General features: G+C 46.3%; 1 protein-coding gene across 1 annotated transcript in view; it reads right to left on the bottom strand.

Moving 5' to 3' along the window:
* Window positions 1-22,708, bottom strand: part of pyroxd2 (pyridine nucleotide-disulphide oxidoreductase domain 2) — a 72,510-nt gene that overhangs the window by 41,355 nt on the left and 8,447 nt on the right. Inside the window, exon 4 of the mRNA XM_070874947.1 lies at window positions 277-350. Coding sequence (XP_070731048.1) covers window positions 277-350 — 74 coding nt within the window. The remainder of the gene's footprint in view (window positions 1-276; window positions 351-22,708) is intronic.

Below are 22,708 nucleotides of genomic sequence, written 5' to 3' on the forward strand. Positions count from 1 at the left end.
TGTTGTTTGTAACCTGGATTTTGTTCTCCACAGAGACAGTGATTTTGTTTAGTAGTGCATGTTTTAGCCAGTGTACGTTAGACCAAATAAATAAAAGTACGATTTTTCACCGAAGCATTTCATTTACACTCTGAATAATAATTCTCAGGTCTAGAACTTTCGTAAGGCGGGGGCAACTTGAACCGTCTGTCTAGCAATTGGGCTAGGATCAAAACTGCTTACATTTCCCATCGGGGAGCTTGAGCCTAGCTGGGGTTTTTTTATATAGTGCCTCACCTTCAGCTCCAGCTCTTTGCAGATCTGAGGTCTCAGCAGGCTGAGCACATAAGACGCTCTTGAAAATTTAAAACCTGCAACAAAAAAGCACAGCTTCAGATACATAAGCAGCAGAAACACTTTAAAAGGGGCTGTCATTTCAGGCTGTGTAAGTCCATAAGAACATAAAAGATAGCAGCAGGAGTAGGACATACGGCCCCTCGAGCCTGCTCTGCCATTCAATAAGATCATGGCTGATCTTCGATTTCAACTCCACTTTCCGGCCTGTAATATATTTGCATCGTGGGTTCTTTGCTTAAGAATTCATAGCAACACATTGCTATTAAGAACTAGTTGCTTTATTTGCAAAAGAAAATATTCGCAAGAAAAATATATTCCAGTGAGGGGGCAAGGGTGTAAGAGAAAAGATAGCCATCTGTGGCTAACTAAAGAAATAAAGGATGGTATCCAATTAAAAACAAGGGCATACAAAGTGGCCAAAACTAGTGGGAGGACGGAAGACTGGGAAGCTTTTAAAAGCCAGCAAAGAATGACTAAAAAAATGATTAAGAAAGGGAAGATAGACTTTGAAAGTAAACTAGCGCAAAATATAAAAACAGATAGCAAGAGTTTCTATAGGTATATAAAAAGGAAAAGGGTGGCTAAAGTAAATGTTGGTCCCTTAGAGGACGAGACTGGGGAATTAGTAATGGGGAACAAAATTCTGAACAAATATTTTGTATCAGTCTTTACGGTAGAGGACACTAACAATATTCCGACAGTGGATAGTCTAGGAGCTATGGGGGGGGGCAGGGGGAGGAACCTAACACAATCACAATCACTAAGGAGGTGGTACTCAGTAAGATAATGGGACGAAAGGCAGATAAATCCCCTGGACCTGATGGCTTGCATTCATCTTAAGAGAAGTTGCGGCAGGGATTGTGGATGCATTGGTTGTAATTTACCAAAATTCCCTGGATTCTGGGGAGGTCCCAGTAGATTGGAAAACTGCAAATGTAACGCCCCTATTTAAAAAAGGAGGCAGACAAAAAGCAGGAAACTATAGACCAGTTAGCCTAACATCTGTGGTTGGAAAAAAGTTGGAGTCCATTATTAAAGAAGCAGTAGCAGGACATTTGGAAAAGCAAAATTCGGTCAGGCAGGGTCAGCATTGATTTATGAAGGGGCAGTCATGTTTGACAAATTTTCTGGAGTTCTTTGAGGATGTAACAAATAGGGTGGATAAAGGGGAACCAGTGGATGTGGTGCATTTGGACTTCCAAAATGCATTTAACAAGGTGCCACATAAAAGGTTACTGCACAAGATAAAAGTTCACTGGGTTGGGGTTAATATATTAGCGTGGATAACGGATTGGCTAACTAACAGAAAACAGAAAGTCAGGATAAATGGTTCATTCTCTGGTTGGCAATCAGTAACTAGTGGGGTGCCGCAGGGATCAGTCCTGGGACCCCAACTATTTACAATCTATATTAACAATTTGGAAGAAGGGACTTAGTGTAAGTTTGCTGATGATACAAAGAAGGGAGGAAAAGCAATGTGTGAGGTGGACACAAAAAATCTGCAAAAGGACATAGACAGGCTAAGTGAGTGGGCAAAAATTTGGCAGATGGAGTACAATGTCGGAAAGTGTGAGGTCATGTACTTTGGCAGAAAAAAATCAAAGAGCAAGTTATTATTTAAATGGAAAAAGATTGCAAAGTGCCGCAGTACAGCGGGATCTGGGGGTACTTGAGCATGAAACACAAAAGGATAGTATGCAGGTACAGCAAGTGATCAGGAAGGCCAATGGTATCTTGGCCTTTATTGTAAAGGGGATGGAGTATAAAAGCAGGGAAGTGTTACTACAGCTATATAAGGTATTGGTGAGGCCACACCTGGAATATTGCGTTCAGTTTTGGTTTCCATATTTACGAAAGGATATACTTGCTTTGGAGGCAGTTCAGAGAAGGTTCACTAGGTTGATTCCGGGGATTAGAGGGTTGACTTATGAGGAAAGGTTGAGTAGGTTGGGCCTCAACTCATTGAAATTCAGAAGAATGAGAGGTGATCTTATCGAAATGTATAAGATTATGAGGGAGCTTGACAAGGTGGATGCAGAGAGGATGTTTCCACTGATGGGGGAGGCTAGAACTAGAGGGTGTAGAAACATAGAAACATAGAAACATAGAAAATAGGTGCAGGAGTAGGCCATTCGGCCCTTCAAGCCCGACACTGCCATTCATTAAGATCATGGCTGATCATTTCCTCAGTACCCCTTTCCTGCTGTCTCTCTATACCCCTTGATCCTCTTAGCCATAAGGACCATATCTAACTCACTCTTGACTATATCGAATGAACTGGCATCAACAACTCTCTGCAGCATGGAATTCCATAGGTTAACAACTCTCTGAGTGAAGTTTCTCCTCATCTCAATCCTAAATGGCTTATCCCTTATCCTAAGACTATGTCCCCTGGTTCTGGACTTCCCCAACATCGGGAACATTCTTCCCGCATCTAACCTGTCCAGTCCCATCAGAATCTTATACGTTTCTATGAGATCCCCTCTCATCCTTCTAAACTCCAGTGAATAAAGGCCCAGTTGATCCAGTCTCTCCTCATATGACAGTCCAGCCATCCCTGGAATTAGTCTGGTGAACCTTCGCTGTACTCCCTCAATAGCAAGCACGTCCTTCCCCAGATTAGGAGAAGAAAACTAACACAATATTTCAGGTGAAGCCTCACTAAGGCCCTGTACAACTGCAGTAAGACCTCCCTGCTCCTTTACTCAAACCCCCTAGCTATGAAGGCCAACATACCATTTGCCTTCTTCACCGCCTGCTGTACCTGCATGCCCACTTTCAGTGACTGATGAACCATCACACCCAGGTCTCGTTGCACCTCCCCTTTTCCTAATCTGCCACCATCCAGATAATATTCTGCCTTCGTGTTTTTGCCACCAAAATAGATAACCTCACACTTATCCACATTATACTGCATCTGCCATGCATTTGCCCACTCACCTAACCTGTCCAAGTCACCCTGCAGCCTCTTAGCGTCCTCCTCCCAGTTTAGTGTCATCCACAAACTTGGAGATATTACACTCAATTCCTTCATCTAAATCGTTAATGTATATTGTAAAGAGCTGGGGTCCCAGCACTGAGCCCTGCAACACTCCACTAGTCACTGCCTGCCATTCTGAAAAAGACCCATTTATCCCGACTCTCTGTTTCCTGTCTGCCAACCAGTTCTCTATCCACATCAGTACATTACCCCCAATACCATGCGCTTTGATTTTGCACACCAATCTCTTGTGCGGAACCTTGTCAAAAGCCCTTTGAAAGTCCAAATACACCACATCCACTGGTTTTCCCTTGTCCATTCTGCGAGTTACATCCTCAAAAAATTCCAGAAGATTCGTCAAGCATGATTTCCCTTTCATAAATCCATGCTGACTTGGTCCAATCCTGTCACTGCTTTCCAAATGCGCTACCATTTCATCCTTAATGATTGATTCCAACATTTTCCCCACGACTGATGTCAGGCTAACCGGTCTATAATTATTCGTTTTCTCTCTCCCTCCTTTTTTAAAAAGGGGTGTTACATTAGCTACTCTCCAGTCCATAGGAACTGATCCAGAGTCGATAGACTGTTGGAAAATGATCACCAATGCATCCACTATTTCTAGGGCCACTTCCTTAAGTATTCTGGGATGCAGACTATCAGGCCCCGGGGATTTATCGGCCTTCCATCCTATCAATTTCCCAAACACAATTTCCCGCCTAATAACGATATCCTTCAGTTCCTTCTTCTCACTAGACCCTCGGTCCCCTAGTACTTCCGGAAGGTCATTTGTGTCTTCCTTCGTGAAGACAGAACCAAAGTATTTCTTCAATTGGTCTGCCATTTCTTTGTTCCCCATTATAAATTCACCTGAATCCGACAGCAAGGGACCGACGTTTGTCTTCACTGATCTTTTTCTGTTCACATATCTATAGAAGCTTTTGCAGTCAGTTTTTATGTTCCCTGCAAGCTTCCTCTCGTACTCTATTTTCCCCCTCTGAATTAAACACTTAGTCTTCATCTGTTGAATTCTAAATTGCTCCCAGTCCTCAGGTTTGTTGTTTTTTCTAGCCGTATTATATGTCTCTTCCTTGGCTTTAACACTATCCTTAATTTCCCTTGTTAGCCATGGTTGAGCCACCTTCCCCGTTTTATTTTTACTCCAGACAGGGATGTACAATTGCTGAAGTTCATCCATGTGATCTTTAAATGTTTGCCATTGCTTGTTCACCGTCAACCCTTTAAGTATCCTTTGCCAGTCTATTCTAGCCAATTCATAGAAACATAGAAACATCAAAAATAGGTGCAGGAGTAGGCCATTCGGCCCTTCTAGCCTGCACCGCCATTCAATGAGTTCATGGCTGAACATGCAACTTCAGTACCCCCTTCCTGCTTTCTCGCCATACCCCTTGATCCCCCTGCTAGTAAGGACTTCATATAACTCCCTTTTGAATATATTTAGTGAATTGGCCTCAACAACTTTCTGTGGTAGAGAATTCCACAGGTTCACCACTCTCTGGGTGAAGAAGTTTCTCCTCATCTCGGTCCTAAATGGCTTACCCCTTATCCTTAGACTGTGACCCCTGGTTCTGGACTTCCCCAACATTGGGAACATTCTTCCTGCATCTAACCTGTCTAAACCCGTCAGAATTTTAAATGTTTCTATGAGGTCCCCTCTCATTCTTCTGAACTCCGGTGAATACAAGCCCAGTTGATCCAGTTTTTCTTGATAGGTCAGTCCCACCATCCCGGGAATCAGTCTGGTGAACCTTCACTGCACTCCCTCAATAGCAAGAATGTCCTTCCTCAAGTTAGGAGACCAAAACTGTACACAATACTCCAGGTGTGGCCTCACCAAGGCCCTGTACAACTGTAGTAACACCTCCCTGCCTCTGTACTCAAATCCCCTTGCTATGAAGGCCAACATGCCATTTGCTTTCTTAACCGACTGCTGTACCTGCATGCCAACCTTCAATGACTGATGTACCATGACACCCAGGTCTCGTTGCACCTCCCCTTTTCCTAATCTGTCACCATTCAGATAATAGTCTGTCTCTCTGTTTTTACCACCAAAGTGGATAACCTCACATTTATCCACATTATACTTCATTTGTCATGCATTTGCCCACTCACCTAACCTATCCAAGTCACTCTGCAGCCTCATAGCATCCTCCTCGCAGCTCACACTGCCACCCAACTTAGTGTCATCCGCAAATTTGGAGATACTACATTTAATCCCCTCGTCTAAATCATTAATGTAGTGTAAACAGCTGGGGCCCCAGCACAGAACCTTGCGGTACCCCACTAGTCACTGCCTGCCATTCTGAAAAGTTCCCATTTACTCCTACTCTTTGCTTCCTGTCTGACAACCAGTTCTCAATCCAGGTCAGCACACTACCCCCAATCCCATGTGCTTTAACTTTGCACATTAATCTCTTGTGTGGGACCTTGTCGAAAGCCTTCTGAAAGTCCAAATATACCACATCAACTGGTTCTCCCTTGTCCACTCTACTAGAAACATCCTCAAAAAATTCTAGAAGATTTGTCAAGCATGATTTCCCTTTCACAAATCCATGCTGACTTGGACCTATCATGTCACCTCTTTCCAAATGCGCTGCTATGACATCCTTAATAATTGATTCCATCATTTTACCCACTACTGAGGTCAGGCTGACCGGTCTATAATTCCCTGTTTTCTCTTTCCCTCCTTTTTTAAAAAGTGGGATTACATTGGCTACCCTCCACTCGATAGGAACTGATCCAGAGTCAATGGAATGTTCGAAAATGACTGTCAATGCATCCGCTATTTCCAAGGCCACCTCCTTAAGTACTCTGGGATTAAGTCCATCAGGCCTTGGGGATTTATCGGCCTTCAATCCCATCAATTTCCCAACACAATTTCCCGACTAATAAGGATTTCCCTCAGTTCCTCCTCCTTACTAGACCTTTTATATCCGGAAGGTTGTTTGTGTCCTCCTTAGTGAATACCAAACCAAAGTACTTGTTCAATTGGTCTGCCATTTCTTTGTTCCCCGTTATGACTTCCCCTGATTCTGACTGCAGGGGACCTACGTTTGTCTTTACTAACCTTTTTCTCTTTACATATCTATAGAAACTTTTGCAATCCGTCTTAATGTTCCCTGCAAGCTTCTTCTCGTACTCCATTTTCCCTGACCTAATCAAACCCTTTGTCCTCCTCTGCTGAGTTCTAAATTTCTCCCAGTCCCCGGGTTCACTGCTATTTCTGGCCAATTTGTATGCCACTTCCTTGGCTTTAATACTATCCCTGATTTCCCTTGATAGCCACGGTTGAGCCACCTTCCCTTTTTAATTTTTACACCAGACAGGAATGTACAATCGTTGTAGTTTATCCATGCGGTCTCTAAATGTCTGCCATTGCCCATCCACAGTCAACCCCTTAAGTATCATTCGCCAATCTATCCTAGCCAATTCACGCCTCATACCTTCAAAGTTACTCTTCTTTAAGTTCTGGACCATGGTCTCTGAATTAACTGTTTCATTCTCCATCCTAATGCAGAATTCCACCATATTATGGTCACTCTTCCCCAAGGGGCCTCGCACAACGAGATTGCTAGTTAATCCTCATTACACAACACCCAGTATAAGATGGCCTCCCCCCTAGTTGGTTCCTCGACATATTGGTCTAGAAAACCATCCCTTATGCACTCCAGGAAATCCTCCTCCATTGTCTTGCTTCCAGTTTGGCTAGCCCAATCTATGTGCATATTAAAGTCACCCATTATAACTGCATCACCTTTATTGCATGCACCCTTAATTTCCTGTTAGATGCCCTCCCCAACATCACTACTACTGTTTGGAGGTCTGTACACAACTCCCACTAATGGTTTTTGCCCTTTGGTGTTCTGCAGCTCTACCCATATAGATTCCACATCATCCAAGCTAATGTCCTTCATAACTATTGCATTAATCTCCTCTTTAACCAGCAATGCTACCCCACCTACTTTTCCTTTTATTCTATCCTTCCTGAATGTTGAATACCCCTGGATGTTGCGTTCCCAGCCCTGATCATCCTGGAGCCACGTCTCCGTAATCCCAATCACATCATATTTGTTAACATCTATTTGCACAGTTAATTCATCCACCATATTACGGATACTCCTTGCATTAAGACACAAAGCCTTCAGGCTTGTTTTTTTTAACACCCTTTGTCCTTTTAGAATTTTGCTGTACAGTGGCCCTTTTTGTTCTTTGCCTTGGGTTTCTCTGCCCTCCACTTATCCTCATCTCCTTTCTATCTTTTGCTTTTGTCTCCTTTTTGTTTCCCTCTGTCTCCCTGCATTGGTTCCCATCCCCCTGCCATATTAGTTTAACTCCTCCCCAACAGCACTAGCAAACACTCCCCCAAGGACATTGGTTCCGGTCCTGCCCATACTGCCCATTCACGCCTCATACTGTCGAAGTTACCTTTCCTTAAGTTCAGGACCCTAGTTTCCGAATTAACTGTGTCACTCTCCATCTTAATAAAGAATTCTACCATATTTATGGTCACTCTTCCCCAAGGGGCCTCGCACAACAAGATTGCGAATTAGTCCCTTCTCGTTACACATCACCCTGTCTAGGATGGCCAGTTCTCGAGTTGGTTCCTTGACATATTGATCTTGAAAAACATCCCTAATACACTCCAGGAAATCCTTCTCCACCACATTGCTACCAATTTGGTTAGCCCAATCAATATGTAGATTAAAGTCGCCCATGATAATTGCTGTACCTTTATTGCACACATCCCTTATTTCTTGTTTGATGCTGTCCCAACCTCACTACTACTGTTTGGTGGTCTGTACACAACTCCCACGAGCGATTTCTGCCCTTTGGAATTCTGCAGCTCCACCCATACTGATTCCGCATCATCCAGGCTAATGTCCCTCCTTACTATTGCATTAATTTCCTCTTGAACCAGCAACGCCACCCCGCCTCCTTTTCCTTTTATTCTATCCTTCCTGAATGTTGAATACCCTTGGACGTTGAGTTCCCAGCCTTGGTCACCCTGGAGCCATGTCTCCGTGATGCCAATTACATCATACCCGTTAACTGCTGTCTGCACTGTTAATTCGTCCACCTTATTCCGAATACTCCTCGCATTGAGGCACAGAGCCTCAAGCTTGTCTTTTTAACACACTTTGCCCCTTTAGAATTTTGCTGTAATATGGCCCTCTTTGTTTTTTGCCTTGGGTTTCTCTGCCCTCCACTTTTACTATTCTCTTTTCGATCTTTTGCTTCTGACTCCATTTTATTCCCCTCTGTCTCCCTGTATAGGTTCCCATCCCCCTCCACATTAGTTTAACTCCTCCCCAACAGCACTAGCAAACACTCCTTCTTGATCTTAGAATAAGGGTCCGTCCATTTAAAACAGAGATGAGGAGAAATTCTTCTCTCAGAGGGTTGTAAATCTGTGGAATTCGCTGCCTCAGAGAGCTGTGGAAGCTGGGACATTAAATAAATTTAAGACAGAAATAGACAGTTTCTTAAACGATAGGGGGATAAAGGGTTATGGGGAGCGGGCGGGGAAGTGGAGCTGAGTCCATGATCAGATCAGCCATAGAAACATAGAAACATAGAAAATAGGTGCAGGAGTAGGCCATTCGGCCCTTCGAGCCTGCACCACCATTCAATAAGATCACGGCTGATCATTCCCTCAGTACCCCTTTCCTGCTTTCTCTCCATACCCCTTGATCCCCTTAACCGTAAGGACCATATCTAACTCCCTCTTGAATATATCCAATGAACTGTCATCAATAACTCTCTGTGGCAGGGAATTCCACAGGTTAACAAATCTCTGAGTGAAGAAGTTTTTCCTCATCTCAGTCCTAAATGACCTACCCCTTATCCTAAGACTATGTCCCCTGGTTCTGGACTTCCCCAACGTCGGGAACATTCTACCCGCATCTAACCTGTCCCGTCCCATCAGAATCTTATATGTTTCTATGAGATCCCCGCTCATTCTTCTAAACTCCAATGCATAAAGGCCCAGTTGATCCAGTCCCTCCTCATATGTCAGTCCAGCCATCCCGGGAATCAGTCTGGTGAACCTTCGCTGCACTCCCTCAATAGCAAGAACATCCTTCCACAGATTAGGAGACCAAAATTGAACACAATATTCCAGGTGAGGCCTCACCAAAGCCCTGTACAACTGCAGTAAGACCTCCCTGCTCCTATACTCAAATCCCCTAGCTATGAAGGCCAACGTACCATTTGCCTTCTTCACCACCTGCTGTACCTGCATGCCAACTTTCAATGACTGATGAACCATGACACCCAGGTCTCGTTGCACCTCCCCTTTTCCTAATCTGCCGCTATTCAGATTATAATCTGTCTTCGCGTTTTTGCCCCAAAAATGGATAACCTCACATTTATCCACATTAGACTGCATCTGCCATGCATTTGCCCACTCACCTAACCTGTCCAAGTCACCCTGCAGCCACTTAGCGTCCCCCTCACAGCACACACCGCCACCCAGTTTAGTGTCATCTGCAAACTTGGAGATATTACACTCAATTCCTTCATCCAAATCATTGATGTATATTGTAAAGAGCTGGGGTCTCAGCACTGAGCTCTGCGGCACTCCACTCGTCACTGCCTGCCATTCTGAAAAGGACCCATTTATCCCGACTCTCTGCTTCCTGTCTGCCAACCAGTTCTCTATCCACGTCAGTACATTACCCCCAATACCATGTGCTTTGATTTTGCACACTAATCTCTTCTGTGAGACCTTGTCAAAAGCTTTTTGAAAGTCCAAATACATCACATCCACTGGTTCTCCCTTGTCCACTCTACCAGTTACATCCTCAAAAAATTCCAGAAGATTTTTCAAGATTTATTTCCCTCTTCATAAATCCATGCTGACTTGGACCGATCCTGTCACTGCTTTCCAAATGCGCTGCTAATTCATCCTTAATAATTGATTCCAACATTTTCCCCACTACTGATGTCAGGCTAACCGGTCTATAATTACCCGCTTTCTCTCTAGCTCCCTTTTTAAAAAGTGGTGTTACATTAGCTATCCTCCAGTCCATATGAACTAATCCAGAGTTGATAGACTGTGGAAAATGATCACCAATGCATCCACTATTTCTAGGGCCACTTCCTCAAGCACTCTGGGATGCAGACTATCAGGCCCTGGTGATTTATCGGCCTTCAATCCCATCAATTTCCCTAACACAATTTCCCACCTAATAAGGATCTCCTTCAGTTCTTCCTTCTCACTAGGCCCTCGGCCCCCTAGTACTTCCAGAATGTTATTTGTGTCTTCCTTTGTGAAGACAGAACCAAAGTATTTGTTCAACTAGTCTGCCATTTCTTTGTTCCCCATTATAAATTCACCTGAATCTGACTGCAAGATCAGCCATGATCTTATTGAATGGTGGAGCAGGCTCGAGGTGCCATATGGCCTACTCCTGTTCCTATTTCTTATGTTGTTATGTTCTTAAAAGGTTTAACAATTACACTACACATTACCAGTTTATCCACCAGGCTCACAACCACCTGCCTCATCGTGGGCCCCCCAAATCCAATTGTCTGGGGTTTTAGTAAATCTTGTGGAACATCACTTGACTGGCTAAGCCACTTCCAACTCAACAGCTCTACAAACCTGTGAGCATACTCACATGTGCATACATCACACCACCCGATCTCCATTATGCCAAAATTCAGGGTCTCAAAGAGACCCGTTAATGCCCGTTTGTGGCGGCCATTCCTAAAAATCGATTGGCTGCCGCTCTGGGGTCAACAAGCCGACCCGACCTAAATTCAGGTCGATGATTTTTTTGACCTGGACCCCATCCCGCCCGAGTAGATGCACCCCCAAATTAAAATAAAAGAAATGCCTACCTATCTATTTTCACCTGAATCCGTCGATCCCCCGCCGCATGGTGCCCCAGGCAGGTTTCTCTGCCGGTGCACCATCTCCGCATTGAGTGCAGCCCGGCAGTGCGGCCACCCTTAAAGGGGAGGGTCCACTATCGCGGCTCCGATCGGCCGGCAAAATACTGCTCCCCGGATTCGGCCAAGCTGCCAACGGGCAGCCTAGCATCCCCTCTTGGGTGCCAGGCAGTTGGCCCGGCCGAAACCCCCCCTGGCGGCCCAGCGGCCAAAGTTAGAAAATGATAGACTCTCTCCCCTTTGACGGAGGGGAGGAAGCGTGGTGATGCACATGTGCTGTGACATCACCACATTGATTGAGAGCGGCAGACTGCCCCACCGAGCCATTTTCAGCCAGTCAGCCTGGTTTTCAGTCTAAGGCCCGCCCTCATTATGATTCATTTCCTGTGGAAGTTTGGAAAAAAATTCAAAGTCCTGCAAATGGATCTACTCACTGCACCAAGAATTCCAGCGGTGAGCACCAGTCAAAAACTCATAGGTGCGCCAGCTTTCTGGTGCACCTGAATTTCGGCCCCCATATCTATTGATTCCGTTAGTGTTAAAAAAAATCTATCGATTTCAGCCCTGAATATACTCAATAGCTGAGCTTCCACAGCCCTCTGGGGCAGAGAATTCCAAAGATTCACCACCCTCTGAGTGAAGAGATTTCTTCTTATCTCAGTCCTAAATGGCTGACCCCTTATCCTGAGACTGTGAACCCTAGTTCTAAACTCCCCCACAAGGGCAAACAACCTCTCAGCATTTACCCTGTCAATCCCCTTCAGAAACTTATATGTTTCAGTGAGATCACCTCTCATTCTTTTCAACTCCATAGAGTGTAGGCCCAATCTATTCAATCTCTCCTCGTAGGACAACCCTCTCATCCCAAGAATCAATCTATTGAACCTTCGTTGCACCACATCTAAGACAAGTACATCCTTCCTCAGATAATCATCATCATAGACGATCCCTCGAACAATGATGAATTGCTTCCACACCAAAAGGAATGAGTTCGCAGATGTTTCAATGAAGGACCCGATATTCCATTCCTGAACTCCAGGGGTGGAAGATGCCTGTGCGTGGATTTTTTTAACGTGTGGTGACCATTGCACAGCAGCCACCACACGGGCTTGACAGAGCTAGATCTTGGTCCGGTGGCAAGGGTTAACCAGGACGACTGGAGACCAGCTCTGCTGCACAGACCTAGTGTACACACATATCGCAGTGTGGGTTGGTCCGTGCTGCCCCAGGGCCCTCGGCTCCTCTGGGCCCCCGAGGTTAGGCTGACTGGCCTATAATTACTTGGTCTATCCCTTTCTCCCTTTTTAAACAAAGGTAACTCAAACTTGTTCTGTATCACAAATTCTTTTTTGAACATTTCTCTGTTAATGGGTAAATGACAGAAGTTCCTCAGATAGGGTGACATTATGAACACGCTCCACTTAATCTTTACAGAATGTCTTCTGTATGTAAATATTCAGGGGATACAAAAACACTAAATATGCCAACACAACAGACTCCAAGCTCCAGATCCAGGCCACATACAATAAGCCCTCAAAGACCAGGTGACCCAATACTTTTGTGCTTATATTTCTGATTTGGTTGTTTGTCCATTTTGAATTTTATGTGCCTGAAGGCCTGTTTTTAAGCACTGTTGACTGAATCAGCCCATCAAGGGCTGTTAATATTAGCAGCTTCAAACACCTGAAGATTAACTGGGGCACAGATCTAACCGTAGTTCACAGCTCTCCATACTGCACACCGACGTGACCAATCATCGTCATCGGCAGTCCCTCGAAATCGAGGAAGACTTGCTTCCACTCTAAAAGTGAGTTCTCAGGTGACTGTACAGTCCAATACGGGAATTACAGTCTCTGTCACAGGTGGGACAGACAGTGGTTGAAGGAAAGGGTGGGTGGGGAGTCTGGTTTGCCGCACGCTCCTTCCGCTGCCTGCGCTTGATTTCTGCATGCTCTCAGCAAAGAGGCTCAAGGTGCTCAGCACCCTCCCAGATGCTCTTCCTCCAGTTAGGGCGGTCTTTGGCCAGGGACTCCCAGGTGTCGATGGGGATGTTGCACTTTAGCAAGGAGGCTTTCAGGGGTCCTTGAAACATTTCCTCTGCCCACCTGGGGCTCGCTTGCTGTGTAGGAGTTCCGAGTAGAGCGCTTGCTTTGGGAGTCTGTTGTTGGGGATGCGAACAATGTGGCCGCCCAGCGGAACTGGTCGAGTGTGGTCAGAGCTTCGATGCTGAGGATGTTGGCCTGATCAAGGACACTAACTGTTGTGTTCCTAACGCAGATGAGACTGCACACAGGGAGGTTAAAGTAACAGTGACCTCAGTCTTTATTAAGACACTCCAGAGTGAGGAACAGGCCTTAGGGGCCGGCTTTTATACAGTGCTCCCAAGGAATGCTGGGATCCCTTGGGACTTCAGGGAATGTGCTCCCTGGTGGCGGAACATGGGAGTGCATGCTTTACAGATACACAACATCACTCCCCTCCAAAGTCAAAGTGAAAATTATTTACAAGGGGAGCCGGTCAGGAGCCTTTCTTTCCCTGGTGGACCGCCTCGGTACAAATGTGTTTTCTGGTGTGTTGGCTGTGCACTCGCTGGGCTGGCGTGTTGTTAGCCCTACAGGGCTGCTGGGTGAGCCTGGCCTTGCTGAGCTATTGGGCGTGATGGGTTCAATTTCCTGGTCCGGGGTGGTGTCGTTGATCCTTTGGGTGTGTGTTGTGGGCTCGAAAAAGGTGGTGTCTTCTGTGGGTTGTTCAGGGCAGTCTGTGAACCGCAGCCTCGTTTGGTCCAGGTGCTTTCTGCAAATTTGTCCATTGTCTAGTTTGACTACAAACACCCTATTCCCTTCTTTAGCTATCACCATGCCCGCGATCCACTTGGGACCATGTCCATAGTTTAGCACAAGCAGTGTGGGGCCATCGCCCGGGACAATCCAGAGTGGCAGTTCGTGCACCATGCCCTCATAGGTGACCTTGACCATGGCGCTGCCCAGGACAGTGATAAGCTCTTTGATGTACGTGCTCAGTTTCGTGTGGATGGGGCTCAGGGCTGGTCTGAGTGCCTTGTTGCACCACAGTCTCTCAAACATCTTTTTACTCATGATGAATTGGCTAGCACCAGTGTCCAGTTCCATGGCTACATGTAAGCCATTCAATTTTACGTTTAGCATTATAGGTGGACATTTCGTCAAAAATGTGTGCACCCCGTGTACTTCAGCATCTGCCTCCTCTCTCTGAGGCTCGAAATTGCTTTGGTCCACCATGGACCGATCTTCCTCTGCCACGTGGTGGTTAGCAGGTTTTACAGAACTTGCAGCTCATCTACAAGCTCGTTGGATGTGCCCCATTGTTCCACAGCTCTTGCAAACATACCCTTAGAAGCGGCATGAATAGGCTGAATGGAAGCCTCCACAATGCCAACAAGGTGTGAATTGCCTTGCATTCATCCTTTGTTGGGGACTCTCAGTCATCTGGGTCACCTGAGGCCTGCTGGCAGTTGCAGACTTGTGGGTTCTGCCCTGTACATTTCTGCTCGCAAACACAGTTCTAGTTAATTTATGAACATTGCTAGCACTTGTGTGCTGAGAGATTTGTTTGGTGTTATCACTGGTGCACATAACCGCCTGTGCTATCACAATGGTCTTACTAAGGGTTGGTGTCTCTACAGTCAAAAGTTTTCATAGGATGGTCTCGTGGCCAATGCCCAGTACAAAAAAGTCTCTGAGCATTTGCTCCAGGTAGCCATCAAACTCACATTGTCCTGCAAGTCGCCTTAGCTCGGCGACGTAGCTCACCACTTCCTGGCCTTCAGATCGCTGGCACGTATAGAACCGATACCTCGCCATCGGCACACTCTCCCTCGGGTTAAGATGCTCCCGAACCAGTGTAAACGACTCCTCATACAATTTATCTGTGGGTTTCAGCGGAGCCAGAAGATTCTTCATGAGGCTGTAGGTCGGTGCCCCGCAGACTGTGAGGAGGACCGCTCTCCTTTTTGCAGTGCTTCCTTCTCCGTCCAGCTACAAAGTACTGGTCTAACCGTTCGACATAAGCTTCCCAGTCCTCACCCTCCGAGAACTTCTCCAGGATGCCCACAGTTTGCTGCATCTTTGCGTTGGATTCGTATTCTTGTCGCCAGTTGTTGTGTTCCTAACACAGGTGAGACTGCACACAGGGAGGTTAAAGTAACAGTGACCTCAGTCTTTATTAAGACACTCCAGAGTAAGTAACAGGCCTTAGGGGCCGGCTTATATACAGTGCTCCCAAGGGATGCTGGGATCCCTTGGGACTTCAAGGAATGTGCTCCCTGGTGGCGGAACATGGGAGTGCATGCTTTACAGATACACAACACTAATGTTGGTGTGTCTGTCCTCCCAGGGGATTTTCAGGATCTTGAGGAGATATTATTGGTGGTATTTCTCCAGCAATTTGAGGTGTCTATTGTATATGACTAATAGGCAAAGCTTGGACAGTCCTGCTGCAACAGCATAATCAGGTGACAACACTCAGGAGGTAGCACTCTCGCCTCCGAGTCAGAAAGTTGTGGGTTCAACTCACACTCCAGCAATTGGAGTGCATAATCTAGGCTGACACTCCAGTGCAGTACCAAGGGAGTGCTGCATCTTTTGGATGAGATGTTTATTCAAGGTTCCGTCTGCCCTCTTTGGTGGACATAAAAGATCCCAAGACACTATTTCAAAAAAAGGGGAATTGTCCCTGGTATCCTGGACCAATATTTATCCCTCAATCAACATCGAATTGTTGTAAAAATCCATCTGGTTCACTAATGTCCTTTAGGGAAGGAAATCTGCCGCCCTGACCCGGTCTGGGCCTATATGTGACTCCAGACCCCCACAGCAATGTGGTTGACTCTTAACTGCCCTCTGAAATGGCCTAGCTCATCACCATCTTCTCAAGGGCAATTAGGGATGGGCAATAAATGCTGGCCTTGCCGGCGACATCCACATCCCATGAACAAATTTTTAAAATTACGAAAACCAGATTATCTCGTCATTAACACTTTGATGTTTGTGGGAGTTTACTGTGCGCAAATTGTGTGTCGCGTTTCCTAAATTTCATACAAGCATTGACTACATTTCAAAAAGTACTTCGTTGGCTGTAAAGCACTTTGTGATATCCATTCCATTAGCAGGCAACTGGACATTTGGAACTTATTAATTTGCTGGTTACTTTCTGAGTCTAACTTGTCTTTTACTTAATTACTATATTTTCTCAAACCAGGTTATGTATTAAAAGTTCTCTGTACAGTGCTCGAGCCCAACTCTTGTGTGCTGAGCTGGCACTGACTAGCTCCCTCTGATGGACACTTGTGTAACATAGAAACATAGAAAATAGGTGCAGGAGTAGGCCATTCGGCCCTTCTAGCCTGCACCGCCATTCAATGAGTTCATGGCTGAACATTCAACTTCAGTACCCCATTCCTGCTTTCTCGCCATACCCCTTGATCCCCCTAGTAGTAAGGACCTCATCTAACTCCTTTTTGAATATATTTAGTGAATTGGCCTCAACAACTTTCTGTGGTAGAGAATTCCACAGGTTCACCACTCTCTGGGTGAAGAAGTTCCTCCGCATCTCGGTCCTAAATGGCTTACCCCTTATCCTTAGACTGTGACCTCTGGTTCTGGACTTCCCCAACATTGGGAACATTCTTCCTGCATCTAACCTGTCTAACCCTGTCAGAATTTTAAATGTTTCTATGAGGTCCCCTCTCATTCTTCTGAACTCCAGTGAATACAAGCCCAGTTGATCCAGTCTTTCTTGATAGGTCAGTCCCGCCATCCCGGGAATCAGTCTGGTGAACCTTCGCTGCACTCCCTCAATAGCAAGAATGTCCTTCCTCAGCTTAGGAGACCAAAACTGTACACAATACTCCAGGTGTGGCCTCACCAATGCCCTGTACAACTGTAGCAACACCTCCCTGCCCCTGTACTCAAATCCCCTTGCTATGAAGGCTAACATGCCATTTGCTTTCTTAACCGCCTGCTGCACCTGCATGCCAACCTTCAATGACTGATGTACCACGACACCCAGGTCTCTTTGCACCTCCCCTTTTCCTAATCTGTCACCATTCAGATAATAGTCTGTCTCTCTGTTTTTACCACCAAAGTGGATAACCTCACATTTATCCACATTATACTTCATCTGCCATGCATTTGCCCACTCACCTAACCTATCCAAGTCGCTCTGCAGCCTCACAGCATCCTCCTCGCAGCTCACATTGCCACCCAACTTAGTGTCATCCGCAAATTTGGAGATACTACATTTAATCCCCTCATCTAAATCATTAATGTACAGTGTAAACAGCTGGGGCCCCAGCACAGAACCTTGCGGTACCCCACTAGTCACTGCCTGCCATTCTGAAAAGTACCCATTTACTCCTACTCTTTACTTCCTGTCTGACAACCAGTTCTCAATCCATGTCAGCACACTACCCCCAATCCCATGTGCTCTAACTTTGCACATCAATCTCTTGTGTGGGACCTTGTCGAACGCCTTCTGAAAGTCCAAATATACCACATCAACTGGTTCTCCCTTGTCCACTCTACTGGAAACATCCTCAAAAAATTCCAGAAGATTTGTCAAGCATGATTTCCCTTTCACAAATCCATGCTGACTTGGACCTATCATGTCACCTCTTTCCAAATGCACTGCTATGACATCCTTAATAATTGATTCCATCATTTTACCCACTACCGATGTCAGGCTGACCGGTCTATAATTCCCTGGTTTCTCTCTCCCTCCTTTTTTTAAAAGTGGGGTTACATTGGCTACCCTCCACTCCATAGGAACTGATCCAGAGTCAATGGAATGTTGGAAAATGACTGTCAATGCATCCGCTATTTCCAAGGCCACCTCCTTAAGTACTCTGGGATGCAGTCCATCAGGCCCTGGGGATTTATCGGCCTTCAATCCCATCAATTTCCCCAACACAATTTCCCGGCTAATAAGATTTCCCTCAGTTCCTCCTCCTTACTAGACCCCCCGACCCCTTTTATAACGGGAAGGTTGTTTGTGTCCTCCTTCGTGAATATCGAACCAAAGTACTTGTTCAATTGGTCCGCCATTTCTTTGTTCCCTGTTATGACTTCCCCTGATTCTGACTGCAGGGGACCTACGTTTGTCTTTACTAACCTTTTTCTCTTTACATATCTATAGAAAGTTTTGCAATCCGTCTTAATGTTCCCTGCAAGCTTCTTCTCATACTCCATTTTCCCTGCCCTAATCAAACCCTTTGTCCTCCTCTGCTGAGTTCTAAATTTCTCCCAGTCCCCGGGTTCACTGCTATTTCTGGCCAATTTGTATGCCACTTCCTTGGCTTTAATACTATCCCTGATTTCCCTTGATAGCCACGGTTGAGCCACCTTCCCTTTTTTATTTTTATGCCAGACAGGAATGTACAATTGTTGTAGTTCATCCATGCAGTCTCTAAATGTCTGCCATTGCCCATCCACAGTCAACCCCTTAAGTATCATTCGCCAATCCATCCCAGCCAATTCACGCCTCATACCTTCAAAGTTAGCCTTCTTTAAGTTCTGGACCATGGTCTCTGAATTAACTGTTTCATTCTCCATCCTAATGCAGAATTCCACCATATTATGGTCACTCTTCCCCAAGGGGCCTCGCACAACGAGATTACATGATTGTCTTAAAAAGAACAAACCTTACATTTACATAGCGCCTTTCACAATCTCAGGATGTCCCAAAGCGCTTTGTAGCCAATGAACTACTTTTAAAAGTGTTGTTTACTGTTGTAATGTAGGAATTTGCACACAGCAAGCTTCCACAAACAGCAATATGATAATGACCAGATAATCTGTTTTTTTGTTATGTTGATTGTGGCATAAATATTGGACAGCACACCGGGGATAACTCCCCTGCTCTTCTTCGATTTAGTGCCATGGGATCTTTTACGTCCACCTGAGAGAGCAGATGGGGCCTCGGTTTAATGTCTCATCTGAAAGACGGCCCCTCCGACAGTGTGGCACTCACTCAGCACTGCACTTGGATTGTCAGCCTTAGCTTTTAGTGCTCCAGTCCCTGGAGTGGGACTTGAACCCATAACCTTCTGACTCAGAGGCAAGAGTGCTACCCACTGAGCCCATAGCTGACACTAAATAGGGGTGTTTGAGTGAGGGATAAATATTGGTTGCCATTAGCCCATTCTTCAGTCCTCAACAGTATTAGAACATAAGAGCATAAAAAATAGGAGCAGGAGTCGGCCACTTGGCCCCTCGAGCTTGCTCTGCCATTCAATAAGATCATGGCTGAACTGATCTTGGGCTCAGCTCCACTTCCCTGCCCGCTTCCCATCTATAGTGACCCGGATCCTGCCTCTGTATTGCTAGATCATTTTTCTACCTCATCCGCTGTGCGGCAGCAGATAGGACGCTGCCATTGGCCTTGTGCCTTTGGACAAGGAGGGGGATGGAAATCAGCCAGTGACCTTTGCTAGAACATGTCCGTGTGTGTAGGCATCAGGTGATGGCAGGAACAGGCTCGGCAGTTGAACAACCTGCCGGCAGTCGCTGTTTAGTCTCACCCATGTTAAAATGGTCACTTAGCAAATATACTGGAACACCTCTGTGGAGAGAAGGATTGAAGGGAAGAGAAGATTGCAAGGGGGAACAAAAAGCAAAAACAATTTGAATCACAATTGGGCAGGAACCAAACTGTCCCTAGGGAGGGAGGTTCCTCCAAATCCATCATCATCATCATAAACAGTCCCTCGAAATTGAGGAAGACATGCTCCAAAAGTGAGTTCTTAGGTGACTGAACAGTCCAATACGGGAATTACAGTCTCTGTCACAGGTGGGACAGATAGTCGGTGAGGGAAAGGGAGGGTGGGACTGGTTTGCCGCACGCTCTTTCCGCTGCCTGCGCTTGATTTCTGCACGCTCGCGGAGATGAGACTCGAGGTGCTCAGCGTCCTCCCGGATGCACTTCCTCAACTTAGGGCGGTCTTGGGCCAGGGACTCCCAGGTGTCGGTGTGGATGTTGCACTTTATCAGGGAGGCTTTGAGGGTGTCCTTGTAATGTTTCCTCTGCCCACCTTTGGCTCGTTTGCTGTGAAGGAGTTCCGAGTCGAGCGCTTGCTTTAGGAGTCTCGTGTCTGGCATGCGGACGATGTGGCCTGCCCAGCGGAGCTGATCAAGTGTGGTCAGTGCTTCTGTTAGGACTCTGCCATTGCCTTGTGCCTCTGGACGAGGACGGGGGTGGAAATCAGCCAGTGACCTTTGCTAGAGAGTGCCCATGTGTGCAGACATCAGGTGACGGCAGGAACAGGCTCGGCAGTTGAACAATCTGTCGGCAGTCGCTGTTTAGTCTCACCCATGTTAAAATGGTCACTTAGCAAATATACTGGAGCACCTCTGTGGAGAGAAGGATTGAAGGGAAGAGAAGATTGCAAGGGGGAAAAAAAAAGCAAAACCAATTTGAATCACAAGTGGGCAGGAACCAAACCGTCCCTAGTTCCACTGAATCTACAGACACCCTGGCCTGCATTCAGGGACCTCCCAGCAAACAGTCACAGGGATCAGTTAGTGGAGCGGGTCTCCAAGTTGTTCCCTGGTGTAATGTATTTGCTTCATGGGTTCTTTGCTTAAGAATTCATAGCTACACATTGCCATTAAGAACTAGTTGGTTTATTAACAAAGGTTTAACAATCACACTACACATTACCAGTTCATTCTTCTTATTCTTCTTAGGCAGTCCCCCAGAGTCGAGGATGACTTGTTTCCACACTATGAGTTCTCAGGTGACTGATGAGACCAATGCAGTACCTACAGTCTCTGTCACAGGTGGGGAGCCGGGTGGGTGTGGTGCTTGGGTTGTCGTGTGCTCCTTCTGCTGTTTGCGCTTGGCTTCCGCATGCTTCCGGTGAAGAGACTCGAGGTGTTCACGCCCTCCCAGATGCTTCTCCGTCACTTTGAGCGGTCCTGGGCCAGGGATTCCCAAGTGTCGGTGGGGATGTTGCACTTTTTCAAGGAGGCTTTGAGGGTGTCCTTGAAGCGTTTCCTCTGCCCACCTGAGACTTGCTTGCCGTGTCGGAGCTCCGAGTAGAGCACTTGTTTTGGGAGTCTAATATCAGGCATGCGGACGATGTGGCCCATCCAACGGAGCTGATCGAGCGTGGTCAATGCTTTGATGCTGGAGATGTTGGCCTGAGCGAGAACACTGACGTTGGTGCGACTATCCTGCCAATGGGTTTGGAGGATCTTGCGGAGGCAGCGTTGGTGGTACTTCTCCAGTGCTTTGTGGTACCTGCTGTTCATAATTGTCCTTTTGGTTGAACTCAATGGGATATTTCACTGTTTTTTATTCTCTGTACCCCACCTTAAAGTCTCTCCTTACCGCACGCTTCCCCCAGGTGTAATGTATGCACCTTCTCCAGTGCTTTGAGGTACCAATTTATCCACTAGGCTCACAACTGCATACCTCATCGTAGATGACCGAGACCAAACTGAGTCTTGTGACCATCACGTGACTGGCTAAGCCAGTCACAATTCAACAGCCCTACAAACCTGTGAGCATACTCACCAGTGTATACATTACACCTGGGGAAAGAGTGCGGTAAGGGGAGACTTCAGGAGGGGTACAGAGAATTTAAAAAAACAGTGAAAGGGCAATTATAAAATCGTGGGACCCCAACTTGCCAACTTCCATCATTGACATTTGGTGATTGGCAGCTAGAATGGGATTGCCAGGAAGGGCGATAGACGTCAAGGCACTGGATTCAGACAGAGGACTAGAAGATGGCGGGGTCGGTATTCTGGAAGGATGGGATTGAATGGGCCAATGGGGGCTTCTTCCCATAAACCAATCTTGTGCTTACAACAACCCAATGCACTGCTTTTGCTGGTCGATATTTATTTTTAAATGCTCCTCTCCCAGGATGTGGGCGTCGCTGGCAAGGCCGGCATTTATTGCCCATCCCTAATTGCCCTTGAGAAGGTGGTGGTGAGCCGTCGCCTTGAACTGCTGCAGTCCATGCGGCGAACATGCTCCCACAATATAGTTAGGCAGGGAGAACCAGCGGCAGTAAAGGAACAGCGATATTTGTCCCAAGTGGGTATGGTGTGTGACGTGGAGGGGAACATGGAGGTAGTGGTGTTCCCATGCGCCTGCTGCCCTTGTCCTTCTAGGTGGCAGAGGCTGCGGGTTTGGGAGGTGCTGTCGGTGAAGCCTTGGCTCACACTTTCCATGCTTGAAGCCCGCAAGGGCCAGGTGACATCGGACCCCCGCCCCTTCTAACTCAAAAGACATGTATTTGCTTCAAGGGTTCTTTGTTTAAGAATTCATAGCAACACATTGCCACTAAGAACTAGTTGGTTCATTAGCAAAGGTTTAACAATCATACTACACATTACCAATTCATCCATTATCATAGGCAGTCCCTCGAAATCGAGGAAGACTTGTTTCCACTCTAAAAGTGAGTTCTTAAGTGACTGAACAGTCCAATAC

This window comes from Pristiophorus japonicus, chromosome 3, assembly GCF_044704955.1.
Source record: "Pristiophorus japonicus isolate sPriJap1 chromosome 3, sPriJap1.hap1, whole genome shotgun sequence".
Taxonomy (NCBI): Eukaryota; Metazoa; Chordata; class Chondrichthyes; family Pristiophoridae; genus Pristiophorus; species Pristiophorus japonicus.